Source organism: Coturnix japonica, chromosome 19 (assembly GCF_054131305.1).
Source record: "Coturnix japonica strain WE chromosome 19, WE-NBRP24, whole genome shotgun sequence".
In the NCBI taxonomy this organism is placed as follows: Eukaryota; Metazoa; Chordata; class Aves; order Galliformes; family Phasianidae; genus Coturnix; species Coturnix japonica.
The window spans coordinates 7,133,752-7,160,589 of record NC_140681.1 but is presented as its reverse complement, the minus strand read 5'-3'; the positions used below and the strand labels follow the sequence as shown (position 1 = coordinate 7,160,589).

General features: G+C 40.0%; 1 protein-coding gene across 23 annotated transcripts in view; it reads left to right on the top strand.

Moving 5' to 3' along the window:
- Positions 1-26,838, top strand: part of SULF2 (sulfatase 2) — a 125,097-nt gene that overhangs the window by 88,995 nt on the left and 9,264 nt on the right. For 17 of the 23 annotated variants that reach the window (XR_014935957.1, XM_015881534.3, XM_015881541.3 and 14 more), the window contains 9 exons: positions 82-233; positions 2,683-2,852; positions 6,446-6,596; positions 8,280-8,455; positions 12,026-12,154; positions 13,106-13,162; positions 13,873-14,002; positions 21,940-22,141; positions 26,473-26,716. Coding sequence is in view for 20 of the 23 variants with exons in the window: in XM_015881534.3 (XP_015737020.2) it covers positions 82-233; positions 2,683-2,852; positions 6,446-6,596; positions 8,280-8,455; positions 12,026-12,154; positions 13,106-13,162; positions 13,873-14,002; positions 21,940-22,141; positions 26,473-26,716 (1,411 nt within the window). In the remaining 3 variants the exon portion in view is untranslated. Of the gene's footprint in view, positions 1-81; positions 234-2,682; positions 2,853-5,833; positions 5,902-6,445; positions 6,597-8,279; positions 8,456-12,025; positions 12,155-13,105; positions 13,163-13,872; positions 14,003-21,939; positions 22,142-26,472; positions 26,717-26,838 lie in introns of all 23 variants that reach the window. The other 6 variants (XR_014935958.1, XR_014935959.1, XM_085520341.1 and 3 more) reach the window with 1 other exon arrangement.

The following is a 26,838-nucleotide window of genomic DNA, read 5'->3' as shown; positions in this document are numbered from 1 at the left end:
CCAGTCACAAAGGAGATGAAAGAATATGACTGAGTATCTTTGAGGTGTTTCTTACTGTACTTCTGCTTTCTTTACCCCTAGCTTTCTTTGGGAAGTACCTTAATGAATATAATGGTTCCTATGTGCCTCCTGGTTGGAAAGAATGGGTTGGATTACTTAAAAATTCTCGATTTTACAACTACACACTCTGTAGAAATGGAGTGAAGGAGAAACATGGATTTGACTACTCCAGGGTAGGTCTTACGGATTTATTTCAATTTCTTGTTGAATGTGACTGCGAAATAGCTGCAGTTTATGGTTTCGGTCTAATTAAAGAATTCTCTTCATACTTGAAAGCTGCTCTGTGTAACATTAGCTGCAATGCAGCAGGCTCCATGTCTGGACTTACTGTTATCTTCTGTTCTGTGAGGGTCATATTACTGAAAGCGTTGTTAGCAGAAATAGAAACAAACAAAACATCCTGAGACTGCTGATGTGTATTATGAGCTGCAGATGTGAAAACGGATTTAAATGCTGCATGACAACTATTTCTCCTCTTTGTACTTTAATTATCTTGTGCTAAATCTGATTGCCATCTATTCCCCTGGCATAGAACTGATTTCAGCAGTTACACAAGCATAAATGAGATAAGAATCCAGTTCCCTCCAGCTAGACCCATGTTTTTATGTTAATTTAATTTACTTGTTTCACAGCTATAATATAATGGAGAATTCATAGTATCCTGCTATATTTTATGGTAATTCAGAGTTTTCTGTCTGAATGAGTGGAAAAACGAACTGTTAAATGTGTACCTCCCCATGTTGTTGCAGGTGTGTGTGTTCCTAACATCCTTCCAAGGATATTGTACATACCATGGCCAAACTTAATAAAATGCCTGCTAATAATTGTTACAGCTCACTTACTTGTTTGCAGTCAGGAGTGTATCTTGTTTCAGCCAAAAGTGTGAACTTCCCAAAGGAACTGGCTGTGCTGAAATGTAATTGTAAATAAATTAATCAGTGAACTTCTGTAGTTCGAGTAGTGCGTAACTTCAATAATAACTTAGCAGTGATACTGATTTTTAAGATGTATTTGCTTAGCAGGGATTCAGTTCACTTTCTTTTATTGAGCACAATTCCTGCCTCTATATTTTCATACCTCCAGTAATGCGTTCACAGATTTTTCTTTAAAAGATTGTAGTCTATATGATTTTCTCCTTCCCATCACCCATTTGTAATTTTTAATTGAATCTACATTGTACTGAAAGATAAAACTTGACAGGCTTCTACTATTTTCTATTACCAGCTGCTAAGGGTTATAGACAACTGATAGAATTATCTGTCTTTTATTTCCCTTCTGATCTATGAGGAATCAGAGTTAATCCTTGTAGCTGTGCTACCAAAAATGTTGCGGTGGAAATCAGCCTTACATGGCAAATGATTTCATAGGGCAGAGTTCCCCATGGTAACAAAAAGTCAATGGGAAACTTTACATTCCAAGATCCTTGGCTGGATTTTGTATATGTAACAATTTAAAATGTTTAGGTTTTCATTCCGTTCAGTTTTTCTTACTGAGTTTGTTAATTAAAAGAAAAGGTCTGATGGAAATATAAATACTTTTACGATCTTCATATTCTTGCCTAATACACAACTATGATAATAAATAGTACATGGCAGTGTTAACACTGGAGTTCAAATGAACAAACACAAGTTGAAAGATGAGGTCATTTCTCTGCTCTTCCTACCATCTGTGTTGCTTGAAACCTACTTTTCCAGCAAATAACTTGAAAACGCGATTATATTTTGGCCTTACCTGCTTGATGTAATTCATGTCAGTTATGTGCCAGTTGAACTAAAAGAAATAACTGTGACTGATTCTGTTCCCCAAAGTAACTGCTGAGCCCTTACCCTGTGAAAATTGAATCTTTGCAAATTCTTTCAGCTTCTCCCATAGGAATTAGTCTACTCCATCTTTTTTGTTTTCATTTTCTTCCAATTTTTTAAGTTCAGTTTCTGGTTTTGTTTGCATTCACATTTCCCTTGGTACAGCAAAGAAGGGACTGTCTGCAATGCATGCAGTTCCAGCAGGTGCCAGAAGAAGTGTCTACTTACTAGAAAATATGTTGCCCATGTCTTACAAAGGAAATTTTCTAAATTATCAGTGATTAATTTGATAGAGGTGTATCTCTATCAGATTGTCATTGTACCTGTAATATAGAATGAATTTTTTGGTTCAATCAGTCCAGCATCTTCTAGGCTCAGAGACTTCTGATTCAGAGTGAGATGAAGAAAAATTAACATATATTTGAATTTTAAGAGCATGTTTGTGGTGTGGGCTTGGTCTGCATGCCTGGAAAATTTCCACATCAAAGAGCAATTAATTTCGCCTGTATTTTTCCTTTAAGCTTTCCTTTTCTGTTAATACTTGGTAATTATACTTAGTACTGTGATCTTTACATCGAGAAGAAAGAGCCCTATTTGAGCTTCTTCACTGTTCTTCATTTCTGTTGTTTTTCGTTTTTCTGGGCAGTGAGGAGAGAATTATTTGGTGTGTTTTACTGCCTGTAATTTACCTTCTCCTTGTTCCCTTTCTGAGCCAAGTAGTTTCCTTTTTCCTGTTGTTTTTTTTACCTCCCCTTCCCATCACACCCCAACTTGAAACTACTTCTGAAATGTCTCATTATATTTTTCCTTCTACTTGCAGGATTATCTCACTGATCTGATAACCAATGACAGTATTACCTTCTTCAGAATATCAAAGAAGATGTATCCTCACAGGCCTGTTTTGATGGTTATAAGCCATGCTGCCCCTCATGGCCCTGAAGATTCAGCCCCTCAATATTCTCATCTCTTTCCTAATGCTTCACAACACATGTAAGGAAAAATAAAACCCTGATATTTTCAGGTTCAAGACTATAAATTTTGGGTGGGTTTTGGTGTTCTTTTTTTTGGTATGACTTTGTCTCAAACTTAAGGAAGAGGTTTTGGAGATTTTTTGGAGGGATCATTCATGTGGAATCCCTTGGACAGTATTTTGTAGCTATTACAAAATCACATAGTATGCATTATTTATTCCTCCTATTTTTATATCAAAAGAGAGACTGCCTTAGACTGGCAGTTTCTGAATGAGCTGATATGTCTATAAAGAATACTCTACAGGGGTTTGAAATGAACTGAAGTACTTGAACCAGTATTGCCAAGTTACCAAGCTAATGTTTTAATAAGCTCCAGTACAGTACCGTGGTGAGATAATTCTTGTTGATAGCTGTGGAAGCTTTCTGCATGTACTGCTCTGTGATTCTCCAGTACAGGATCTCCTTTTGTGCTGATAAATCAAATTATTCACCTCATTTACCTTTTAGCATAACTGTAAAAAATCAGTATTTTTCTAATTCATGTCTTTGTGCCTTCATTGATGTTCATTACTTGTAACTTTATTCCTGCATGCCTGGTTTTGGGGTTTTTTTTGTTCCTTTTTTTAGAGGAATTCATTCTGTTTTGGATTTGTGAAGGAACTGATAACTGATTGAAATAATCAGCTGGTAGCTAAAGCTGCTCAGGACTAATCCAAAGTCCAGTGAAATCCATTTCAGCTTTTTCACTTCATTTAAAATGGAGACAAAGGGAAGGCCTGCAATTAAAAATATAAACTACATCTATTTTTCTTTTGCTTATGGTGCAACTTCATCTTTAGATAGAGCAGGTTTATCTGTGTGATTATAAAATAGTCACATGAATCTGTTTTTAACATTCCTTCACTGTCTACACAAATCAGTTCTCTGGTTTCCATTCCTCCTTTTGTTCCCACATCCCAGTGACAGATCACTTTGGCAGTGACAATGTACGTAGTTCTCACTGTTTTGTTATCTTGTGGACCCAGCAGGGGAAGATCAGAGCACTTCTTATGAATTGCCCAAAAGCAGTAACATGAACAGAGTCATTGCCCAGCCCTGAAACAAGAAGGCAGTACACCATGTAGCATGGCTTCGTACCTCTGCTTGTGTCAGCACCATCGAATTCTGCATGTGGGTTTTTAAGCTATAGCCACAGAGAGAAGATGCATCCATAATGTTTATGCTGGACACATTGCACTGTGTAGCATTATTAAAGTCCGTGCTGCTGACTTTCTATATTAGTCTGACAATCAGTGTGTGCCTTTGCTTGAAATCTCCAGAACTTATTTCCGTTGCTAATTTATGCTGTTGTTCTCATGTTTCTATTGTTAGATGTACACTGGCTGGCATGTGTATTATACCCTTATGCCCCAGTCACCGTCCTTTTTCTGTAGAAATCCTGTTTTTTGTGCATTTTCTGGTCTGATGTGAGATTTATCCTCGTCAGTCAGCATTCAGCAAGCAAATCTTTAGGCTGCATGGCCAGTTCTCATTTTTTACTGCCTGTACTGAGGGCTGCAGAGAATGCCACAGTTTGGCAGTTTGACAGTGATCAGAAATGTTATCTCTGTAGAGGGCACACATTACCACCCATCTTTTCCAAGGTCAAATACAGTCAGACTCAGATTTATCATCTGATCACTCTTGAAGAGGTTATCTTAACCAACTTCTAGGAATGTTACATTTGTGTATTTTTCCTATAAAACAGACAAATCTGTTAAGTGTAAGAGAGTTACATTTGTAGTAATCAAAGAAAATCATGGGCTTTGGTTGGATTAAACAGCGGGAGGTTTCAAATCAGCCAGGAAATCACAAAGTAAGCTGAAAAGGAGTTTGCCAAGCATTTTTGATTCATTCTGGGCATCACATAGCAACAGTTTCCATAACTGTCAGCGTTTTCAAAGGAGCAATGTCATTATTTCAGCCACAATAACATTCTGAAATTCAAGAGGCTATTAACAATGCACAGAGAATAAACACCAGCCCTTTCCTCCCTATATGAAGAAGCTTCCATTTGCCACCTACGCACATTTTTCAGATAGCATCTAACAAAGGCTTTCTGCATAGAACATTTAGCTGTCGAATTATTAATTCCATATTTATGTAAAAAATTAAGATTACCTGTCACATGCAAAGATACATTAGAAACACGAACTTCAAGGAGAAGTTTCAGGTTATATTACTGTTGTTTGTCTTAATAACTCACCCTGCTGCTCTGTTGCACCCACAAAAACAGTGTTATTTGCCAAGCAGGAGCTGAGTTTGTCAGGAAGTTGTGTTTGGGAAGAAGAAAATAGCTGAGTATCTGCTATTTTTTTCCTGTATTACTGTGTCACCTTCTCAGCTTGCGCTTTTGCATAGAGTGGGTTTATTGCTTCGATTAAAAAAGAGACTCAAGAGATGATTTTGGAAAAGTAGTTCCTAATATTTCAGGCTCTACCTGAGGTGGGTATGAACCAGGACATGAAGACACTGACAAAGGTGATTCTTAGTCTAAGCTATAAAAAAAGCTTTAAAGGGATATTTGTGGTAGATAAAAATAGTATTTATTGTACATACACGCTACAAATACAACTTTGAAGTGAACTGGTGATACAAAGAGTCAACATCATGATAATGGTGTACCAAAAGAAGTCTTCTATTTAGATTTGGCTAACTTAGAATGATGTAATTGTGAAGAGAAGAGCAATTTCTGGAACTGCTAACTACATAAGATAGTGGGCAACCAGCGGTATTTGTCCTCATCACTTTGATGATTACAAGATTATGAGTATTTGGAGGCTGTGACGTTCCAGGCGGATACTGAATCTACCTCTTGGGATTTTTAGAAGTTTGATTAATCTGGTTTTAGTTTCAACTCGCTGGAATTTGAAATTTTCTTGTGATTGCAAATGAGTTGGTGGCTTGAAAGTATTGACAAAATACAGTCCTATTTCCCCTCACTCCTGCTTTTTTTGGCAGGTCTTTAAAATCTGGCTATATATCCACTTCTGCTTGCCATGAGCTCACATGCAGTTTGATACCACCAGGTAGGGTGCCTCTGCTGCTCTGGGTACATGAGTGCTGAAGTATGAAAGAAGCCAGTCATATTAAATAGAAAAAAGCTGATTAACAAAGCTTATTAGAAGTTTCTCCACATGTTTTATCGTTATTATTAAACAGCTTGCACTGTGCTAATGTGGGCAGAATGAAAGCAAAGTGATTAATTACGTGAGTAGAAAATGACCAGTAGTCCATGCTTTTTGACCTGATAATGTGTCCTAATACATCCCAGTACTTTGTACAGAAGTACAAACTTCTGAGGGTGGTGTCTTGGCCTAGAAAAATATCTGTGTTAGTCTGATGACACTGCAAAAGCAACATTTACTCTTTTAATAGGTTTTATTCCTCACAGAGTTTTCTCCTATCTCCTATAGAACACAGAGAACAAAACTCTACTGAACTCAATCTAATATTTTCTTGTGTACCTCAGAGAGTAAGTCCTGTAGTATTGATGAAATGGAAATTATTGTTATACATTGTTGTTTTTTTTCTGCACTGCTAAAATAATCTACTTTTCTCTTTGCTTCTCAGCACTCCCAGCTACAACTATGCTCCAAACCCAGACAAGCACTGGATAATGAGGTATACGGGTCCCATGAAACCTATACACATGGAGTTCACTAACATGTTACAGAGAAAGCGCCTTCAAACACTCATGTCTGTGGATGATTCTATGGAAATGGTAAGATCAGCCATCACTTTTAAGGTCAATATGGGTTTGTTTCTTAAGTTAAGCTTCAAACTGTGATTCATTGGCAGGTAAGAGAAAAAGGACTATTTCAGTTTTTAAATAGCTGGGTGTTCCAAGTCAGCTAATTTGTTGCTGTAGACACATTACTGAAAACAAAATGTTAATCCTAAACATCAAAAATATATGTTCTAATAGTGCATGCAAAGCCATCCTCCAGCCTGTTGAAAACATATCTGTGATAGTGGACCTATTTTGGTGCTGTGTTCTCTGAGAAAATTAAGAAAGATTTAAAAAGGAACAATCCCATGATAAATCACACCTGGGATGTTAAATGCTAAAACTAAATAAGCATATAGGTAGATTTCTATTTTCTTTTAAAATTAAATCTACTTTATGCAACAATGGGAGCTTTGAACTGATATATCTGAATTAGCTAATAACTACTGTGAGAAAGAGTGGGTTTGTTTCCAGTTGTAAGAAGGCAGAAAGGTGTTGCAATTTTCTGCTTATCTCTTGGCATTCTTAATCAAAATGATAGAGCATAACATAAGAACCGTCCTGGAAGGCGAAGATGAGGTTATCTGGATGCCATTGCATGAACTTGTTAGTAATGACTTATAATTACTGATTCAGGCAAATGTGATCTGTACTTCAGATTAATGAACCTGCTTAGATACATCAGATATCAGTATTAGAGGAGATTATCTATTTTACTGCAACATTTTGGTTTTATGTTTAGCAAAATTGTTTGACTTTGGATTAATTTAATGTCTGTATTTCACCGGAGGAAAAATTGGTCAGGTTGTTTTTAGTTGTAATCCCCAGATTGGTCTGATCTTTTCAACTGAATTGTGTCTAACAGTCTTTCAGTATTAAAGAAAGTGAAAACAGCAGCAACAACAACTAAAAAATAACAATAAAGAGTGTTTATTTTTAAGTGCTCTTGTGCCTTGAAATGTGTAAGACATGAGTTAGTGCCATGCCATTTTAGGACCATGGCAAGTGAAAATACTATGTAAAAATTGATCTGCGGTGCTCAAGTTGGTATATTTCACATGAAGATTTTCATATAAATCAATAGGAGCAACCACAACTAGAAAATTAAGAGAAGGGGCGCTGTGTTGGTTCTTTGGCTGTGGTGAGACTGAGTGGTGTTTATCTGGAACAGATATTCTGCATAATGAGGACTCATTTGTCTGAAGGCGAGATCGTTAAGTGTTGCTTAAAGAAATGTGAGATGCAAAATGCTGTCATTTTATTCGCATTGCCTGCTGACAGAAAAAGATAAAGGTGGAGAGAGAATTTCAGGAATGCTCGTCACCTTGAAACTCTCATCTCTGTTATCAAAATAACATCAAATACAAAACTGTACATAATGCTGTTTTGACAGTTCTCATGCACAACGCTGAACCCAAGCACTTCAGCAACTATGGGATGTTAACGTGTTTACCTAAGAACAGAAAATGGAGATTTGCCTTGTAATACATAGCTGCAATATTCAATCAGTAAATTCTTTGTGGTTATAAATTATTTGGAATAGATCCGTGTGGTAACTCGGTGACATCCAGAGCTGCTGTTATTTGTAGATTATGCATAGACTGAAAATCATCTCCAATATCTGCTTATTGTACATCTCAGTGAAACAAATACTGTTTTGTTTTCCTCTTTTTTCAGATTTACAACACATTGGTTGAAACTGGTGAACTGGACAATACATACATAATATACACAGCAGATCATGGTTATCATATTGGTCAGTTTGGGCTGGTAAAGGGAAAATCCATGCCGTATGAGTTTGATATCAGAGTTCCTTTCTATGTCCGAGGGCCAAATGTGGAGGCCGGGTCTTTGTAAGTTCTTCTCTAATGTGTGTGTCTGTGTATATGTAGCTACCACAAAAATTCTTTGTTCATATCTCTAGTCATTCTGATGCTGCATACAAGTGGAGGCTCAAAATTCTGCACGTTCTGACCAACTTTCTGCTCATCTTTGGCAGCAAAATAGGTCTGTCTGAGATAGCAGAGCAGAGAGAGCACATGCTGGTATAACAGGATCAAGCAGTTTTTACCGTTAGCTGTTTGGTTGCATGGGTGTGCAGCACAAGGCACTGAGCTTTTAGGGCTGTAGTTGAAAAAGCCACTTGGAAGTGGGTCTATTTTAGGAAACATTTGTGAGTCTTCTTTTGAGGAATGCAAATATTACATCTATAATATTTTCAAGGTAAAACATGTATGGTGTAATATTCACTGCTACAGTAAATTATTGTTGCCAGACATTAATTAAATCTCTCACTGAAGTCATTTGTTTCAGCTTATGAAGAAGAATGTATGTAATAGTTTATCCACAATTACCATCCACAGACTCCCTTTGGTTCATCCTTTGAGATTACATGGTTAGGGTTGTTTGTCAGATTCACACAAGCATGCTGACTATGTCTGTTAATTAAATTGGTAGCTTTGATCAGCAAAGAAATTATGTAAATACACTTTCTAAGCAATTATTTCAATAGCAAATATTTGCACTTAAGTAATGATTTTGGACAGAGTGCCATAATTTGCTGCCTTTTATTTATATAAATGTGCATGTTTTAGCATAATTAACACACACGGTCTTCCACACACCATTTTTTTTCATTACAGTAGAGGAACAGTTCCAACATGTAATCCAGTAGCAAACAGTTATGAATAAACCTTGTTCCATTTACTAGTCAAATTCACTGATTCAAATTATGAATAGGGACGGAAATGTTAAGTTCTGTAGATGTTGCAGTGTGTTTGTGTGCTTCTTTGCAGTAGTTATACAGGTGAAATAAACAGTTCTCATAGTTAAACTGAATACTAGGCATGATTTGGTTTTTAGCACCAAGTGTTCAGCTGCTGATTTCAGTTGAAGTTGTGAGGTACTGAAAGTCTTTGGGGTTTTTGTTATTTGTTTCATATTGTGTTCTTGTATTTTCCCCCCTCTCTGTTAAGTTTACGCTGAACAACTCTGTAAAGCACATGACTTCATCAGAAGAATGTGAGCAAATAATGTCACGAAACAGGAGGGAGTGTGTTTGTAGAGGAAGAAGGGAGATGATTGATGTAAGGGAAGGCGACATAAGGAAGAAAGTGTAAACCTATGAGTTAGAGAGGAGGGGAGTAAAGAGAACTTAGAGTAGTGAAGACTAGGAAGAGAAAAAGACATAGAGGGGTTCGGGAGTGTTCTGAAAGACAAAGATCTGGGTGGCCAGTGAGGTCATCATTGACTGACACCTGTCCTAAGCAAAAGATCCAGTACTCTGCCAAAAATACTATAAAATTCTGTAAATTGGATAAGAAACAGCTAAGGTTAAATCTTTCAAAATTCTTGGTGTACTGGGGTGTATTGTCAAAGCTGCTGCATGGTTTCCTATTGGGTGAGGGGCTGCCCATGCAACAGACTGGATTGTAGGGTAGGTGGAATTAAACATACTACTCCAGCCCCAAAGATTTGTCTGCAGCAGCAGAGACTTTCCTGAGAGCTGGATTAGCCTGTTGCAGACTTATTCTATATCCCACCAACAGCAGTTTTGGGTTTCAATAAAGCAGTAATGCTAATATGGCTAAAGTAGAGTAAGCTCGTGTTTCTGCAACGTGCGATGCTTGAGGCCAGCCAGCCCTTGTTTGCACTAATTCAAATATCTTCACACCTGGGCTCGTAAAACCTGTAAAATCTTCCCACTGAATTTTGTTTTTGAGTGACCTCTAAGGATGAAAATATATTTATTTTAGAATCTCAAGAGTTAGCCTGGCAGAGTCTGGCAAAACAGAGCCCATCACTGTACAACAAATGGGAAGGAAAGGATAAAATACCTTGGAGAGGGGAATGATTCAGATAATAAATTGATCTTCCCTTTCAGCCTGATTTTCTTCAAATGTTAGAGTCTCAATCATTTGTGTTTTCTGTGAACTTTCTTTTCCCTGCAGAGTAATTGCCATGACTCCCTTTTGATACCAGCGAAGATTTAATAGCAGTCACTGTTGCAAGTCATTACTGAGTTCTCATTTGTATTTCCAAATATGCTACACCACAATTATTAGTAATTAAAATCAAATTAGGTACATCAGTTTCATTCATCATCTTGTCAGTGCCTGTTTGCTTGCTTGTTCAAAAATGCAGTAATTTTTAAATGGTGTCTCATTAATTAGTGTGAATTTAGCAGCTTTCTTCTGTCTTGTACTTTGAGCAAAAATTTTGCACTGACATACATGTGCAGCAACCCATCTGGTCCCAGTCCTTCTTTTGTGCCTGTGGTTCATAGCACGGTCATTCTTTATGCTCAGTGCTGTAGAATATTGTCTCTATAGCAATATGTTCACTTCCCTTCTTTCTAGTTTATAAGAATTCCCTGGCACCCTGTGTGTTTGTTCTAAAAGAAATAGCACGCAGCTGATAAACTGTGTATAATGTTGTGAATGAGACAACTACTTCGTCATTTGAAATAAGCTTTTAAGGTGCGATGGAGACTTGGAGCGCTTCAACAGAACCAGGCCTGCAGTAAAAGCAAGTTGTGTGATAGAATCCTGGTCTGTGCAACTAGATGCTCTGACCCATGAACACACTCATATTTGGCTGTGGCATTTGAAGGGATTTGGAGTTGGGAGCTGTCTGTGCTGCTCTGGAGTTGATGCCAATGTTGGAACTGAATTTTAAGTGAGTTTAGGTTCAAACAGTGCCCTGTTAACTGTAGTGGCTGAGAAGCATATGTCAGTGCTTCGCTGAATAACGGGGCATGGCAACACGCTGAACTTCGGAGAGTCTGAGTGCTTGCAGAATGGATGGCTGTGAATGTGGGGAGGTGATATTGTAAAACAACCTCTTTAACTTAATTTTTTTCTTTTTTATTTTCTCTCCATAATTGCTTTCCCATTTTGTTGCAGACACCACATTAACAGCAACTTGCAGTTATTTGCTGTGGTGTCTGGCAGTGTATTTCTCGTGTTCTTATCAGAACTTGCTTACTGTGCTATGAGATACAGTACTTACTTCCAAGCCATTTTTTGAAACAGATAAGGCACATGCTACCTGCCAGGTTTACCTTTTAATCAAGTAATCAACATATTTGGCAGACACTTTGATGCTGTAATATGATGGTATCCAAAGCTCCTTCATGTTTTGAAAGACTTTCGAACCTCTTCTGCGAAAATTAACCAACTTTGCCATATGAACTACTTTGCATTCTCAAAAATGCTTTGTGCTAAAGTGTCAGATCTTAGTATTAGTCCCTCTTGAGGTTGCACAGCTTACCTCTGTTTTGGGTTTTAATTCCTTACATGGAATTTCATAGCATTTGCATCACAAAATAAGGTTTTTTAGATCCATGGTCTCTGTGGAAGAGCTGTAGTTGCTTGGTGTCATTGCATGTACTTTAAATCACGTTCCTATGCATGTTTTTACAGGAATCCTCACATTGTGTTGAATATTGATCTTGCACCTACGATTCTAGATATCGCTGGATTGGATATTCCATCTGATATGGATGGTAAATCTATTCTAAAACTCCTGGATTCTGAGAGACCAGTGAATAGGTAAGAAAAGAAAATGTGCGTGTAAAAAAATGTATATTTACAAAGGAAACTGAAAGAACTGTTCATCAATATGCAGTGTTTTTAAAGGAAAACTATTAACACTATTATCTATGAGCACAGTACTCACAGGAAAATCTAAAGGTATTTGATGATACATGTCTGACAGTCCTCATTTCAACAGATTTTGTCAAATTTGCTATATGGCACATATGGCATTTGGATGTAGTAAAAGCAGTATGTGGAGCAGTGAGTGGGCCTCTCAGTGTCTTCACTTATTTGAATCGTAGATTTTAAATATCTCTGCGGCCCCATTTGTAGCAGAGCCTTTCATTTTGAGTAGACTGTAGAAGAATTTAGTTGAAAAGGTTGGTTGTGTATCAGACTGTAAGAGCAGACTGGCATTCAGAATTACACATTTGAGACCTTCCAGCAGTACTTTCATTGGTAAAAGACCAGGGAAGAGAGAATCGAACTGGATGGCTGCTAGAGAAAATCAGCAGCAGTATAAAAGAAAAAGGAAAAAAGGAGATTTGCTTTTGTTAGTAGTGGGGTGGAGACAGGGGGGAAGGAGCCAGCTGCTTTAGAGTAGGATACTTTGAGGGTGGTTAAGAGTCCAAACTGGGTTCAGGAAATCCTGATTTAATTTGGGATCCTTTGTGATCAAGGACAATTCAGTTAATCCCCTGTGCCTTAGAAGTACTTATATTTAACTAGGTGTACTCTGTGAATCTGTTGTGGATTTTGTCCCTGTGAGAACAAATCTGTGCTGTGTTTGTTCATTATTTGCACTGGAGAGGCATATGTGCCTGCTTCATAAAGCTGCGTGTCCCCCTGAGAGGTTACTGTAGTGCTTCTCCTTTGAGTTGGGGGTGGGAGAGGAAACTGGGACATGATTTGATCACCGTTCTTTGTGGAAATAAATTGTTTCTTTCTCCCCTCATCTCCTACCAGGTTCCATTTAAAGAAAAAGATGAAAGTGTGGAGAGACTCATTCCTAGTGGAGAGAGGGTAAGGAAATTGTTAATCACAAAGCTCAATCTTTTTTAGATAGAACGATACTGAATAGCTAGAGCCAAAGCAGCACTCTACTGCAGGCCTAAAACCATTAGCTCTGCCAGCAGGAAGACGGCTGCAGTATGCTTAATGGTAGTGACTGTGCAGTAGGAGGGAATGTACGGCCTTTGCCTACGGCCTGTATAAATATGCTATTGGAGTGGGGGGAGAGGTTTACTTGGACTGGGAGATGGAAGGACATCTCATTTTCCTTTTTAACTGCTACCCCCTACCCTCCTCCTTAAGTCATGGAGGTAAGAATAACCTTTTATCTCTACGTGCATGTCTGCTGTCCATTCCCTCTGTGCCTCTGCCTTTATAAGTAACACTTGACACGAAGGTTTTGCAAAGTGCAGCCATGCAGCAGTGAGGAGGATATGATGGACTGTTGTTATTGCCCTGTCAGTCAGATGTGCAACACACTGTCCCAGTTCTGTGTGGTTTTGTATTCTCCCTGAGGGTGATATAAATAATGTGTGTGTTACGAGAGATGATGATAAGGACTAGTTTCTAGTGAGCTATTACGTTTTGGCCACTAGCAGTTCTTAAGTTCTGGCAGATAGTGTAATTCTCTGGGCCTTTTTTCAGTGAACTGTATGCATGTCTTAGAATTAATACAAAAATAAATGATGTTGTTGTTTTTTGTTGTTGTTTTTCCACTCCAGCAAACTGCTGCATAAGAGGGAAAATGAGAAGGTAGATGCCCAAGAAGAAAACTTTCTACCCAAATACCAGCGTGTGAAGGACCTTTGTCAGAGAGCTGAGTACCAAACAGCTTGTGAGCAGCTTGGCCAGGTATGAACAGTGGCTGAAAGTAAGGAGCTGTAGATGGGCAGAGCTTAGTGTCTTCGCTGTGACATTGTCATTCACCTTGCTCTCAGTGTCAGCTTATAAATCAGATTGTTCGTTTTGTGGCCTTTGTTCAAAACCATATTACAGCACTTACGAGATTGGCAGTCAGGAAATTGCTGATTCAAGTGCCTCTCTATTGATTCCTGACTGCTGCTAAGAGAACTGTCTCAGCTTTTTTAACATTATATTCCCCAAATAGAATGTGGTTGGGATTCATTACTGATGAGAATCTATGAGGGCTGGTCCACAAGTGACACCTCCTATTTTATTATGTTAGCCTCTGTCATCAGAGACAGATGGTGGGATGGCAGTAGAGGTTGAAGCTTCCCACCAATATTCTGTTACGTTTTGTTGCTGCAAGACAGATGGCAGCAGAGGGACATTCTGACCAAGTGACATCTGATGGAAGTGAGTGTGAAGCAAAGGTGTGTGCTTACATTTTTCCACACGGAAAAGAATGATACCCATTGGCATTCATTGATACTTACTGAATGTTGATGGAGATTTAGGAGATAAGGAGGTCATGATGGCCAGTTTTCACTAAAAGTCCTGAGCATGAAGAAGTACTTTGGTATATGTTTGTTGTGGTCAAACTTCAGCTTCACTTAAGCTGAAATTTCAGGTGGCTGACAGCAAACTGCTTTTGTTTTTTCTTTTTTGAATTGCCAATATTTGAGAAACTTTGGGGAGAGGTCTTTGTTTCTGCTACAGTTTCATCTCAGAAGTTGTTTGGGGGAAGTACAGCTCTTCCTTTTCCATCGGTATTTTCCCTTTGAGAGGTATTTCAACTTCCTTTTGTCTTCATCTACTCAATTATTTTGAACGTTACTGTAAAAACAGTGTGGAAGTGAGAATTTCTGAGTCCATGTTGTCTCTGAAACCATCTCTATGCATAAAGTAATTTGGCTGCATTCAGGCTTGCTTACTGTAATTATCACTTGTCTCAGTTATGGGGGGAAAAAAAAAAGAGAAGACCGTGTGTTGCCTACACTCACTCACAGGCTTGTTTTCTTCTATGGGTAATAAAATACCTTTGGCATCTGTAAAAAATAAATAGCCACTTCTTCCAGAGTGAAGGTGTGCTAATAAGAGCTGTGTGAGCTGCATCTTCACTGCCAGGAGGCAGAGAGGAGAATTGTTTTGAACAGTTCAGTCAGACATAATTGGAAGTGATAGGATGAAATTGAGCAAAAAAGATATTTAAGTTGGACATCAGGAAAAATTGCCTAACAATCAAGTCAATTAGAGTCTGGGAAGGGCTCTCAAGGGAGTCTCAATCCATCTAACCCCTGCTCTGCAGAATATGTCCTAGTACTGTGTCTAGACAGCAGGAATAGCAGATGAATATGCTTATTTGAGGGTAAATTGCCCTAAATGTGAGTGCACCCAAAAATATTCAGAGTACTAAGAGTAACTTCTCGACTGACAAATGCTTGTTGTCTATTTGCTGGTGCCTTTCACAGCTCTGCATATTAAGCTAAATGAGCACAAATGAATAATATGCCACAGCCTTGGGTGAGTTTATGATACATAAATACAGTGGTTGCATTCCAAGTGTCTCCTGATGCTATAGGATGCTCACTGTTATGCAGCTATCCAGAGCGTTCCATGCAAAAAGTAAATTTTCATATCCAGATGTAAAGAAGTGTGGGTCCGGATGTGGTGTGAGCTTGGTGGGATTCTTCCTCTTGACTCAAACAAGTTTTGGGGTTGGCACAGTCCGTGCACTGAGAATTCTGAGCAGTGCCAGAGAATCTGAAGTGCAAGTAGGAAATGAAACAAAGACTCAAGGGGGAATGAGTGATAAGGGACGAGGGCAGAGAGGTAAGGAAAGCTTTGAATGTGAGACAGAGGATTTGAAATTGCCCTTTGTGAGCATGAAAGCTTGTGAATGCACTTCTGTCTCCCCAAAAATGCTCTTCCTTCACAAATCTCTGTGACCCTCCTTGACCTATAATGGTTTTGATAAGAGAGCACCGGGATCATGAAGATGAGGTATTCATGCTGTTTAAGACCTTGTTTCAAAGTCCATTATGGGGGATTTTATTTTTTTTTTCTGGCAACACTAATATATGTAAATTCTTCTGAGTTCAATGGGAATCTGCGTGTTGCCATGTTTTCTTTTTCAGTTTGTGGAGTTTGGGCTGTGTTAGTTGTTTGCATCCAACAAAGGGTGACTGTAGGCTCAGATGAAAGAGCAGCTCAGCATTTATATTCAAGGATTTAAAAGAGATGAGTTCTTTCTTCCCACATGAAATAAAAAACATTTATCCTGGTACCTAATGGCTTCCACACAAATTCTTTCTCTTCACTGTAGTTCGGCCTTTCATTCTAAACTGACTGGTAAGTGGAAGCTGACCCACTTTTATCTGGCAGTCTGCATTAATGTGCTTTGTGGAAGCCAATTACGATACCAGCATTGCTCTGCAGAGTATTCCCAGCAACTCCACAGTATCATAACAACAGCTGCACAAAATCCCTCTAAATCATGTGCTGCCTTTGTGCACGTTGGCTAAACCTGCGGTACCTGCAGCACCACTAAATGTGAGTTTGTTTGTAGCCGGCTGTTGTACGGTACAATAACAGCCCTCATTTTGCTCAGAAAATCAGCGGTCCAGATTTACGTTATTTCCTTTTCAAATCGTTCTGTTTGTCTTTGATAAAATCGGATTTTTCTGTGCGTAGCATTAAAAAGCTTATTTTATGTGACAGTGTTCTTCAGGAGAACATTCAAAATAGGCAAATTAGCACTTGGTTTCCTGCAGATATTCTGCAAATGGACAGTCTGTCATGCAGGTTTCCCTCTGATTGCTTTGTTCTGACCCAGGATCATGAACAAAATGTTCTTTTCCAAAGTGACCCAGAGATGTCATAAGTAAAATTATGGCACTTACTCTGTTGCTTCCCCCAGTTCTCTGACAAAGCGTGGAATAGCAGCAATGGGGATGTTGTGATCGATGTGTGCCTTCCTACTGCAGTTCATAAAGTGGTACCATAATTATCATTAGATGACCTGTTCTCCTTGTCCTGACGTCCCCACAGCTTGAACTTTAGTCAAACCAGGAAACTAAGTCTGGTTTTATAAGGAATTTCTTTAAAAACTTGGAAGGTTTTTCTTCTGTCTCTCATTTCTCTCTTTTGTAGCTCGCAGGTATATCCTGAGGTTACTAAAGAACGTAGGTTCTGTTGATAACAGTGAAGCGTATCAAGCCAGCTGGAATGCTGATACTTTTAATAGCCCGTTGGGTGGATCCTCAGAGTTCCTGAATTCCAACATGAGTTGCACACGCTCAGCAACTTTCACCATCTGTTTCTTGATCTGTGATTACAACAAGAAATGACTCGTTGATAACTTCATACATTAAAAATGTTATCAACCCTCCAACTGATAACATTAGGAGGCAACTAGCTATGGAAATGAATGTCATGATTTATTAAGGGATGTTATTCAGGGATTGTATTCCTTATCAAGAATTAACAAAACTGTTTTCCTCCTCTAGCTAGAAATGGCCTATTATGATCTCCAGAGGCTGTTTTACTTACAGGTTTCTTTGCTTCATGATGTTGTTGTACAGGTCCAAGTGATTTGCATCTCTTGTTAACTGAGGCTGTTAAAGCCCCTGTCATTGCATTAGTGGATGCGAGAAGCTTGCCAAAATAAATACCAATTTCTAATAAAAACAAACAAAACCTTCAAATATCCTGGCCAGAGGAACAGTGTAGTTCAGTTCAAAAGACATTGAGCTGGATGTTGGGAGAGGCTGACTTGGAGTTACTGGGGGCTCAGTGTGCGACCTCAGACAAATCAATTCCCTTTTGGTGCTTCTGTTTGTTTGTTTTCCCTCCACTGCTCATCTCATTTCTGTTTAGGCTGCACTCCTTAGATTCTTCACTACCTTACACAGCAGTGGGACTATTTGATGCCGCAGTCCAATTATTAGAGTAAATTAATTATATAATTGTAATATTAAATTCAGCTGAATACCTCATTTCTCATTTAGGTGTTGTCCCACCTGCCTCACTTCAGCTACAGTTTGCAGCATAGATGGGTATTGCTGAAGTGTTTCTGTGGGATTGCTGGCAGTGGGAGAGGACTTCATTATCCTGCAGGAACCTTGAATTGTGGGGTCTGTGCGGGAGGGAGCCTTGCTGGCAGGTAACTGTGATCAGGCAGTTTCACTTTTCACTTCTCTGTGAAAGGGAATGGAATCTCTTAACAAAAAGAAGGACCGATGAGACACAGCGTGATGATTTAGGTCTCAGCTGTGGGAGCTGCATGTTTCTATGGGAATCTTTTTCTTAGCAAGATTTGTGTGATGGGTCCTTTTCCCCACATAAAACAATGTCAGTTGATTCACTGTGGGGAAACGAGTGAATTGTATGAAAAATCCAGCGGGGGGAGGTGGTGGCTATTTATCTCTGATTGGAGCCTCAAGTGATGACTTTGAATTAACATCTGTGATGGCTATAGCAGGAAGGAGACTGTAATGCACACTGATGCAAAAACCATTTGATGATGACTGGGACTGTGAAGGAAATAATGGATTTCTGACACACAGAAAAATGTAGCATCTTTTTCCACTAAGGGGTTCTTTGTATGTTCAAGGTGAATGGTGTTAGCAGAGGGAAGCAGGGTATCTGCTCAGGCTGCTGCTGTTGGATTCATGTCTCGTAGGTAATGAAGTCCTGATTTGCTCTTGTTGATGCATATAGCAGATAGCTTGTGCTGGAGGAGGAATTGTGTGTATGGGCTGTTTTCTCTTTGCTTTTGCACTGTACCTTTGAACGTGTTTTCTGTTCAATAGCACTATTATCTCTGTTCTCTGATTTGCACACAAGTTGCAATTGGGGGGGAGGGGTAGGATGGAGTAGAAATGTTAGAACAGGCCCAACGCAGTAGGTGGCAGAAAGAGCAAGCAAAGCAGCTCACTGAGCCTGCCTGAAGATAGTGGGAAATCTCCAGCTGGAACAGATCTGCTGATTAAATGAGGTGTCTGGAATGTTTTGCATGATATGAGCTTGATGAACTTCAGGATGTAGAAGCCACTTATCTGGTGGCTTGAGTAGCTGTTCTGGAAGGCACTGTAGGAAAAAAGACAGCATCTTCCTTTGGATTTTTGATACGAGCTGGAATAAAAGTTGTGGATTTTCCACTGAGTTTCAGTTTGTGTTAAAGCACGTTCCTTTTCAGGATCTTGCTCTTGTGAGATGTTACGAGCTGTAGAGGTTGGAATCAGAACACATCTTCCAGTCTAATAAAGAAAAGACCTTTAAAGTTGGGGTTTGCCAACTAAGGACACTTTGTTTTCTTGGCTGGTTGAGTTAATCCGCTGTTGGTGTGTAATTACATTCTGCTGCTGGATGTTATCATTTTACCTGTAAGCCAACGTATCTCTGGGGCACTCAGAGCTCCTCATACAGGAATTTAAAGGTTTAAGTGGCAACCTCTTAGAAACCAGGCAGGTATTTTTTTCATGGCACTGTGCTGTGCCCTAGAAACCAACGTTCAGTGCCAGAATTCACAAAGTTTGGTGTTTCTTGACTGTCAAACAGGGATTTTCTCAGCTCTTTTGCAACTACAGCTCCTTTCCCTGAGCTTGAGAGTAGAAATGGAGGTAAGTTGTGTAGCTGTGGTGTTGCTTAGAGGACCTGTGTTTCTGCTTACAAGCAGACTGGGATAAGTTTTAAGACCTGGATACGTTTGCACACATTCTCATATCTGTTTTGTTAAAAGTAAATAAATAAATAAATAGAAAGAGCCCTTTTTTTCCTTTAATTTGAATTTCCCAGCTGGGCTCAGTGTTTGCTTCTGAAGTCATTTTTGTAGTTGTGCACTGCAGTTGTTCAGCCGTGGGTCTGCTAATGCACACAACGTGCCCTTCTGGTAGAGCCCTGAGGTGTTTTCATTGTGGCATAACAGATGCCTTGGAGAAATTGGAGCTTCACCAAAAATAAAAGGAATTTTTCCAGTTAACCTGGAAGGGAAAAATAAGCATCGCTTTCTTGACAGGAGATGAAAGAGTGTAAATATTTTTGGGTTACACATCACAGCACTTATTTACCATAGTTCTCATCTGGCATTTAACTTTCCCTCTGTTCAGTCTTTGTTTTTGTGCATCAGACACCTACAGCACAGAGCTCTGCAGTTTGTTTGTACATTGTCCAAAATAAGATTGAGATGATTTGTAATGGGGAACAGCAACAAACATTTTAATGTCTCATTTTACATTTTTTCATTGGGAAGTTGATCATTATGTTAAAGTAACTTCAACTTTAAACCTCAGTCTGTGCAGTGACCAATGTTAGGCTTTTATAAAACAAATGGAAAAGAAGATCCAGCAATTTATTCTTCGTAGTTTTAGTTCTACGCTCCATGTAGGTAAGTGCATCCTGCTTTACAGATAATGACAGTCGTGCGAAGATGTCCGATTGAAAGGTCTGACTGCCAGCATCACATCGATTTCCTGATTCCTAGTGCTGAAAGTTAGACAGGTTTATCTGCAGCACTGCAAGGCTTGGATCAGACAGGACTTTGGACACGATGCCTGCTGCTAAGAGTTACAGCTCAGCAGAGCTGACATCCAGTTGTCTAAGGAAATGAGTGAACACACCAGAAGCCTCTGAACATTCTAAATGAGATCTCTTTAGACTGTAGATAAATCCACTGTAACTGGGCATTTCACTTCTGACTCCTATTAATGAAAGCACAGTGAAGATACTGTTCTCTTACTTAGCTGACATGCAAACAATGCCTTGAATTTCAATGCAAAAAGGAAGGCTTTGTTCCCCAAGCCTGGGCACACCTCTCTATGGGAACTGAAGTGACTGAATCTCCATCGTAGAGCTGTGGGCTGCTGGAAAATGTCATCTCTCTTGGGAGCTGTTGCTGTTTTTCATTCTACTCTTTTATTTGGAAAAAGTCTCAATATTCCGGTGAGTCCTGGAGTCCACAGCTTAGGATTTTATAATAGGAAAAAAGAGAAATGCTTCTCAGGGCTCAGCAGAAAGCTGCGGTGTTTCCAAGACTATTTAACATACTAATAACTGCTATGTGATTTAAAATATGTATATATATATCTCAGATCCTAGCTCTGTAGCTAATAGAATGTTGATGAGTAAAGGTGAAACTCTTTGCCAGATGGAAGGTGGCTAAACTCCTTTGCCCTTGGCACAGCTCTGACAGCAGCACAAAGGGATCTATAACCACTTTGCTTCAGGTTTTGAGTAACAAAAAGAATCAGATTAGATTAGAGATTAGATTTTCTTCAGTTCAAGTGGAAAAGGGAGGGGGTTATCACTGTAGAGGCATCCAGTGCAGCTCACCATTGCTGATCAAGCCCAAGGGTGTTGAATAGGGAGAACTTAGTAAGATGAATGCTCAGTGCAGTAGGGAGGAGGCTTACAGGAAAGTTATTTCTTCTGTAGAGTGTGTGATGGAGCTGAGTTGTACACAGGCCTGGAGCCTGGTGCTATTTTAATGGATTGGTAGTGGTACAGATTCCTGCCGGCCTGTCAGACAAACTTGCAGGAACACAAGGATTCTTCTCAAACCTATGGATAATAAGACTTGGGCTTCCTTGTTAGAGAAGCATAATTGGAGAGTTATGCCTTTTCAACTGACACCTCCCTGTGTTTGCCTGTAGCATCAGTTGTGTTAAGAAATTCCCATTGCTCTGTCTCCAGGAAACAAAATCAGAAACACACCTGAGTGCGTTCCTGAAAAGTTCTCTTTTTGGTTTTAAAATGTCAGATGACAAGAAATCTGTTTTGGTAACAGGGGAGGGGTCTGTAGTACTGTATAACTCTGACTGGTCGCTGGAACTGGCTGTAAGACAATGCAGAGCTGAGACAGTCTTTTAATAACCACATCTTCCTTCCAGAAGTGGCAGTGTGTGGAAGACGCCAGTGGGAAGCTCAAGTTGCACAAGTGCAAGGGAATGGTGAACTTGGCAGGAAACAGCAAAGGCACTTCCAACCTATTGCCCAAATACTACAGCAGGAATAGCGAAGACTGCAACTGTGAGGAGAATGAATACAAGCTGAGCCACGCGGGACGGAGGAAGAAGCTCTTCTCCAAGAAGAGTAAGTGAACCCACTGTATTTTCTTTCTCTGCCTTCCAAAACTGTTCACAAACTGTTCACAAACACTCACACGTGTCCTGACTTTCACAGATATCGATTTCCACAGATGTCATTGAAGACAAACATATTTGCTGTGTATCTAAACATGAAGCAGCGTGTTTTATATCAGACAATCAGATTTGAAAATATCTCAGTCTGTAGGAAGCGTGTTTCAAAACAGGGTGATGTGTTTATTTCTTTCAAAAGCAGGAAATGTGGTACACAGCCTGAAGTGGTGAGGAGCTCATCCTTACGTAGGCCTTGAATCGCGAGCAGCGAGTAGACCAACCCTCAGCAGACACTGCAGTGCTTGGGGCTGTTACTGCAGTAATTTATATTTAATAAGGATCTGTGTGCTTTGTTACAGAAGCTGCTTCTAACATCCCTTCCTCGTGCTCAGTCAGCAGAGCCAAGGCTGACTTTTAACCAGCGATCTCATCCAAAGGGGATGTGTCTGGTTTGAGTTTCCTTGGCACAGATCAGGCGCTTCTTCAGAAAGTCCATTCCACTGGCTCTGTGTTAAACCTTAGTCAGACTAACATCTATATTTGAAGTACATAGTCTAATTATAGATTAAAGAGGCAAATTTCAGCACAGATTACTGTTCACTTGTAATGTTTCTTTCGTCTCACTCCACAAATACAGAGCCTTAATTATTTAGCAGATTAGTCTTTCTGTATAATGACATGGCACAAGCTTCAAACAGAGAGTTTAAATTGATTTTCTTCCATTATATTTGTGTAGCAAGCTGATTAGTACCTACTAAGCTAATTTTTAGTTGAAAAAAATTATTGGTTCCAGGATGAAATGACTGAACGACACTTGCAGTTTAAACATGTGGCACAGCAGATAATCTTTAAATAACAGCAAAGCTTGCCGTTCAATTAACGTTTTTTTTCTTAAGACACAGAAAAGGAAGTTCAGTCACAGGGAGTCAAATAACAGCAGATCGAAGGCGCTTAAATGGGAAGAGGAAAACAGTTTAAGTGAGGGCAACGTCGTGCTATCTGATAATACTTAACACTTACCTAAGTGCTTTTTATCTGCGTTGTGCTTACTAAACATTAACTAATTTTCTCAACGTCTTGGAGAGGTGGTTAAGTGCGTAATTACCTTTAGTTCATGTATTAGGGAGATGGAGGCAAAATTTGAGGGCTGCAAAGATATCTTCAGCAGTGGGGTCAGGACACCTTTTTCAGTATGTTCTGCTTAGTGCTGTTACTGTTCCATTCATCTCAGTTGTCTCATTGAAGCACGAACTGCAGCCCACATCCAGGGTGTGCCGTGCAATGGAAGGGGTTTGCTTGGACCTGTTGACACAGATTCTTGGGTTTGGTGTTGGCTGTTCTTTCACTTGTGCTTAATCTAACAAATGACACTGAAAACAAATGACCACAAAGCAATACGAGTTAACATACCAGCATTTTTCTGTGCTTACTTAGAAAGCTGCCTCACTGGATTGCAAACGACAGCTCGAATACTGATGGTGTGCATTGGGATTTTTATGACCTGTTTCATGAGGCTTGGGATAAAGTGCAGTCTGTGCTGGGCTCTGAGGGCATCTTTGGGGTCTGCTGTTCTGAGTTTGATGAGTGCAATGGATCGTACTGCAGTGTTACCTGTTTGGTGATATTGGCTGTTTACACAGCTCACCTACAAAGCTTTTGCACACTTTGCACAGCAGTGTTGTTCTCTTGGCTGTGTTGTTATCTTTATAAGAATGATGAAATAAAGCTTTGTGATGGGAAGAAAGTAACAATGAGCTCTTAATAGACAACAAATAGCCAAATATTTGTTTTTTCTTGCTGTAGAATTCATCTCCTCCTCCTGTGATGAACAAATACATCAGATTAAGGGAGAGGGAGGATGATTGGCCACACAGATTCGTGCACAGTGTGTACAAAGAAGCTAATGCATTTTTATTCCTGTTTTCATGTAATTTGTTTTGTTTTGAGGTAGTCTCAATACTACAGCTAAATGATTATTTTCTTTTAAGAAAAAGTACCTGAACACCTGCACTGCCATTACTTTTAATGCATTGCAAGCATAATTTTTATGGCAGTTCTGAGAAACTGAATGTACTAAAGCTTTTGGAGGCTGTTGGGTTTTGGTTTTGTTCCTCTTTGAAATATCCAAGAATGCAGATTCCAAATAAGATTTATGGAAACCCCAGTTAATGATCAAGTAAAACCAGTAGTAGTCAAGTATCTGCATAGGAGTAAATGGTAAAAGGGAAGCCCTGGAACTTTCTGTCTTGTGCTGTCGTTCTGCTGAGCTGTCGTGTTCCTGCTTTGGAGAAGGTGCCATTTGGGAGTTAGAATTGCTCACAGTTTTCTCAACCATCCCTGAGATCATTTCCAAATGATGTCAGCATTAAATCATGAATTTGGCAGCTGCAAAATAAGTAATAAGGCCCGAGTGGTGAGACTGTGAGGAGAGTTAAATGCAAACCTGAAGGCTGATAATACAACATAACCTCACAATACATTCAGATACTGTCATTTGTGCTTTCACTGGACAGCACTGAAGTCTGAGATGTGACCCAAAAGTAGCTGTACCAAATCAAGTGTGCTCCAGTGCCTGGGTTGTATGGGGAATTCTGGGTCGGAACAGAGCACGTCCCTTCAGGCCGGGATGAAGACAGGAGTGTTTGTCCAGTGACCCAGAAAGGCAGGGCAGGGAAATGAACGTACCGAGACCAAACATCATCAATTTGAAAGAGTCATAAATATTTGGGGCCAAATATTGAACAGCTTTAGATCTACTTTCTTTGTGAGTTGTGTATGCAGGTAAATGTGAAGCATAACCCTGGGGGAAGATCAAGTAGTGAGAGGTAGCTCTGCCTGCAGGGGGCACAGCACAGATGAATATGGATCTTACTAAACGTTGTAACTATTTGATCTGCAGTGATGGTGTTTGGTACCAGTCAGGGCACTGAGTCAGCACTGCTGCTATCGCGGGGTACAGGGCAGTGGGTCTGTTAGGAGCTGTCTCAGTGCGGAGCAATTTGTTCTTCGTGCAGCTGCTTTAGGGCTGCAGGGGAGCAGGAAGCGGCTCCTGGTTCTTCAGGGGCATGTGCAGACTCCAGCTCCCTGCAGCTGCCTGCTGAGGGCCAGCGTGCTGGGTTGGCTTATTAGACTTGGAAGGAAGGGAAATTGTTATTTGGCAGAGCTTAACAAGATGAAATGAGGGAACAATCAAAGAAATGGGAGTTTATGCTCTGAATGTAATTGTTAGGGTGTAGCTTTTTGGAACTTCCTCCTCCTGAAAAGATAGGAGTTACTTTCTCATTTATTCCAGCGTTTCCTGAATGGGTGCCAGGAATAGAGCTGATATTCAGGGTTTGCTGGTTATTTCTTTATTTTTCCCTCCAGCCGTGACTCACCTCACTCACTGTCAGCTGTAAACTTTAACTACAGGTGGAAAATGTGCTAAACCAGGCGGTCCAGCTGGTGTTGTACTTTGTGTGTGTGGTACTAACAAGTGCGGGTGGGAGGAGACGGATTTATCTCTTTCCATGACTATAAAATGGCCACTGAGACTATGTGATCTATTTGGGTTTCATTGAGCAAAGTTAGACTGTGTCGATGCCAAAGCATTACTGATATAAGTATTGCCAGGGGTGGGCTGCATGGAAACATGGCTGTGGATTAGACTCCATAACGAGGATGTATTCATGCCATTACAGACCAAACAAAATAGTAACTCTGAGGCTTTGGGGCCAGGTCAGAGAGCATTGGAAAGCAATAAAGGGCAAAAAGATCTGCGGGAATCTCATACTGTGCAATGTCGATTCATAGCAAATGTTTCATATCTTGAAGAAGGAGCATGGAATGGAGAAAAGGCTCATCAAACACGGGATGCTTCCAGCTGAAACGTGGGACAGCCCGGGAAGTGCTGCAGGAATTCTGGCCCTGGAGCGTTTCACAGCAGTCAGCAGCAGGCTGCCCTTAGGCCCGGCTCAGTCATGATTCGTTTGTAAGGCCTTAGTGCCACCTAGCGACTGCTGGGCGAAGAACAGCGTTCTTTGAACGGGCTCACAAAGTGACAGTGAACAGATCCATCTTTTATTCTTTTCCCTCTGCCATCCTCGTGCCCCCTCCTGCTGTAAGGTAACCCATCTATCCGTGCACAAGGTGACGAGGTGACACCCCAGAGGAAAGCTGCATCAAACAGCATTTGTCATCAGCTTAATTCCAGTGTCACAATATAGGCAGGCTCCAAGAACCACAGAACACAACACTGTACCGTGCTGTTCCTTTCTTAACCCTGTTCCCTCTTTCTCCATGCAGAATACAAACCAAGCTATGCCCGGAATCGCTCTACCCGCTCTGTATCTGTGGAGCTGAATGGGGCTGTATTTAACTTGGGTTTGGAGGATGGATACCAACCCGTCTTACCAAGAAACATCACCAAGAGACACAAGATTCAGAGGGTTGTTCTTCATGAGGAGGAGGATAAAGACATGGCAGAGTACAGCGGCACTGGAGGCATTGCAGAGTATGCAGCCCCAAATCTGATCAAAGTGACACACAGGTGAGTGCACGTGCTGTATTTTTATACGCTTTTGCTCCTTCAGTGGATGCTTTAAATAAGTGGATGTGTTAAATTTTGATAAGCAATACTGTGCCCCATTCGGATACCTGGTCGTAGTTTCC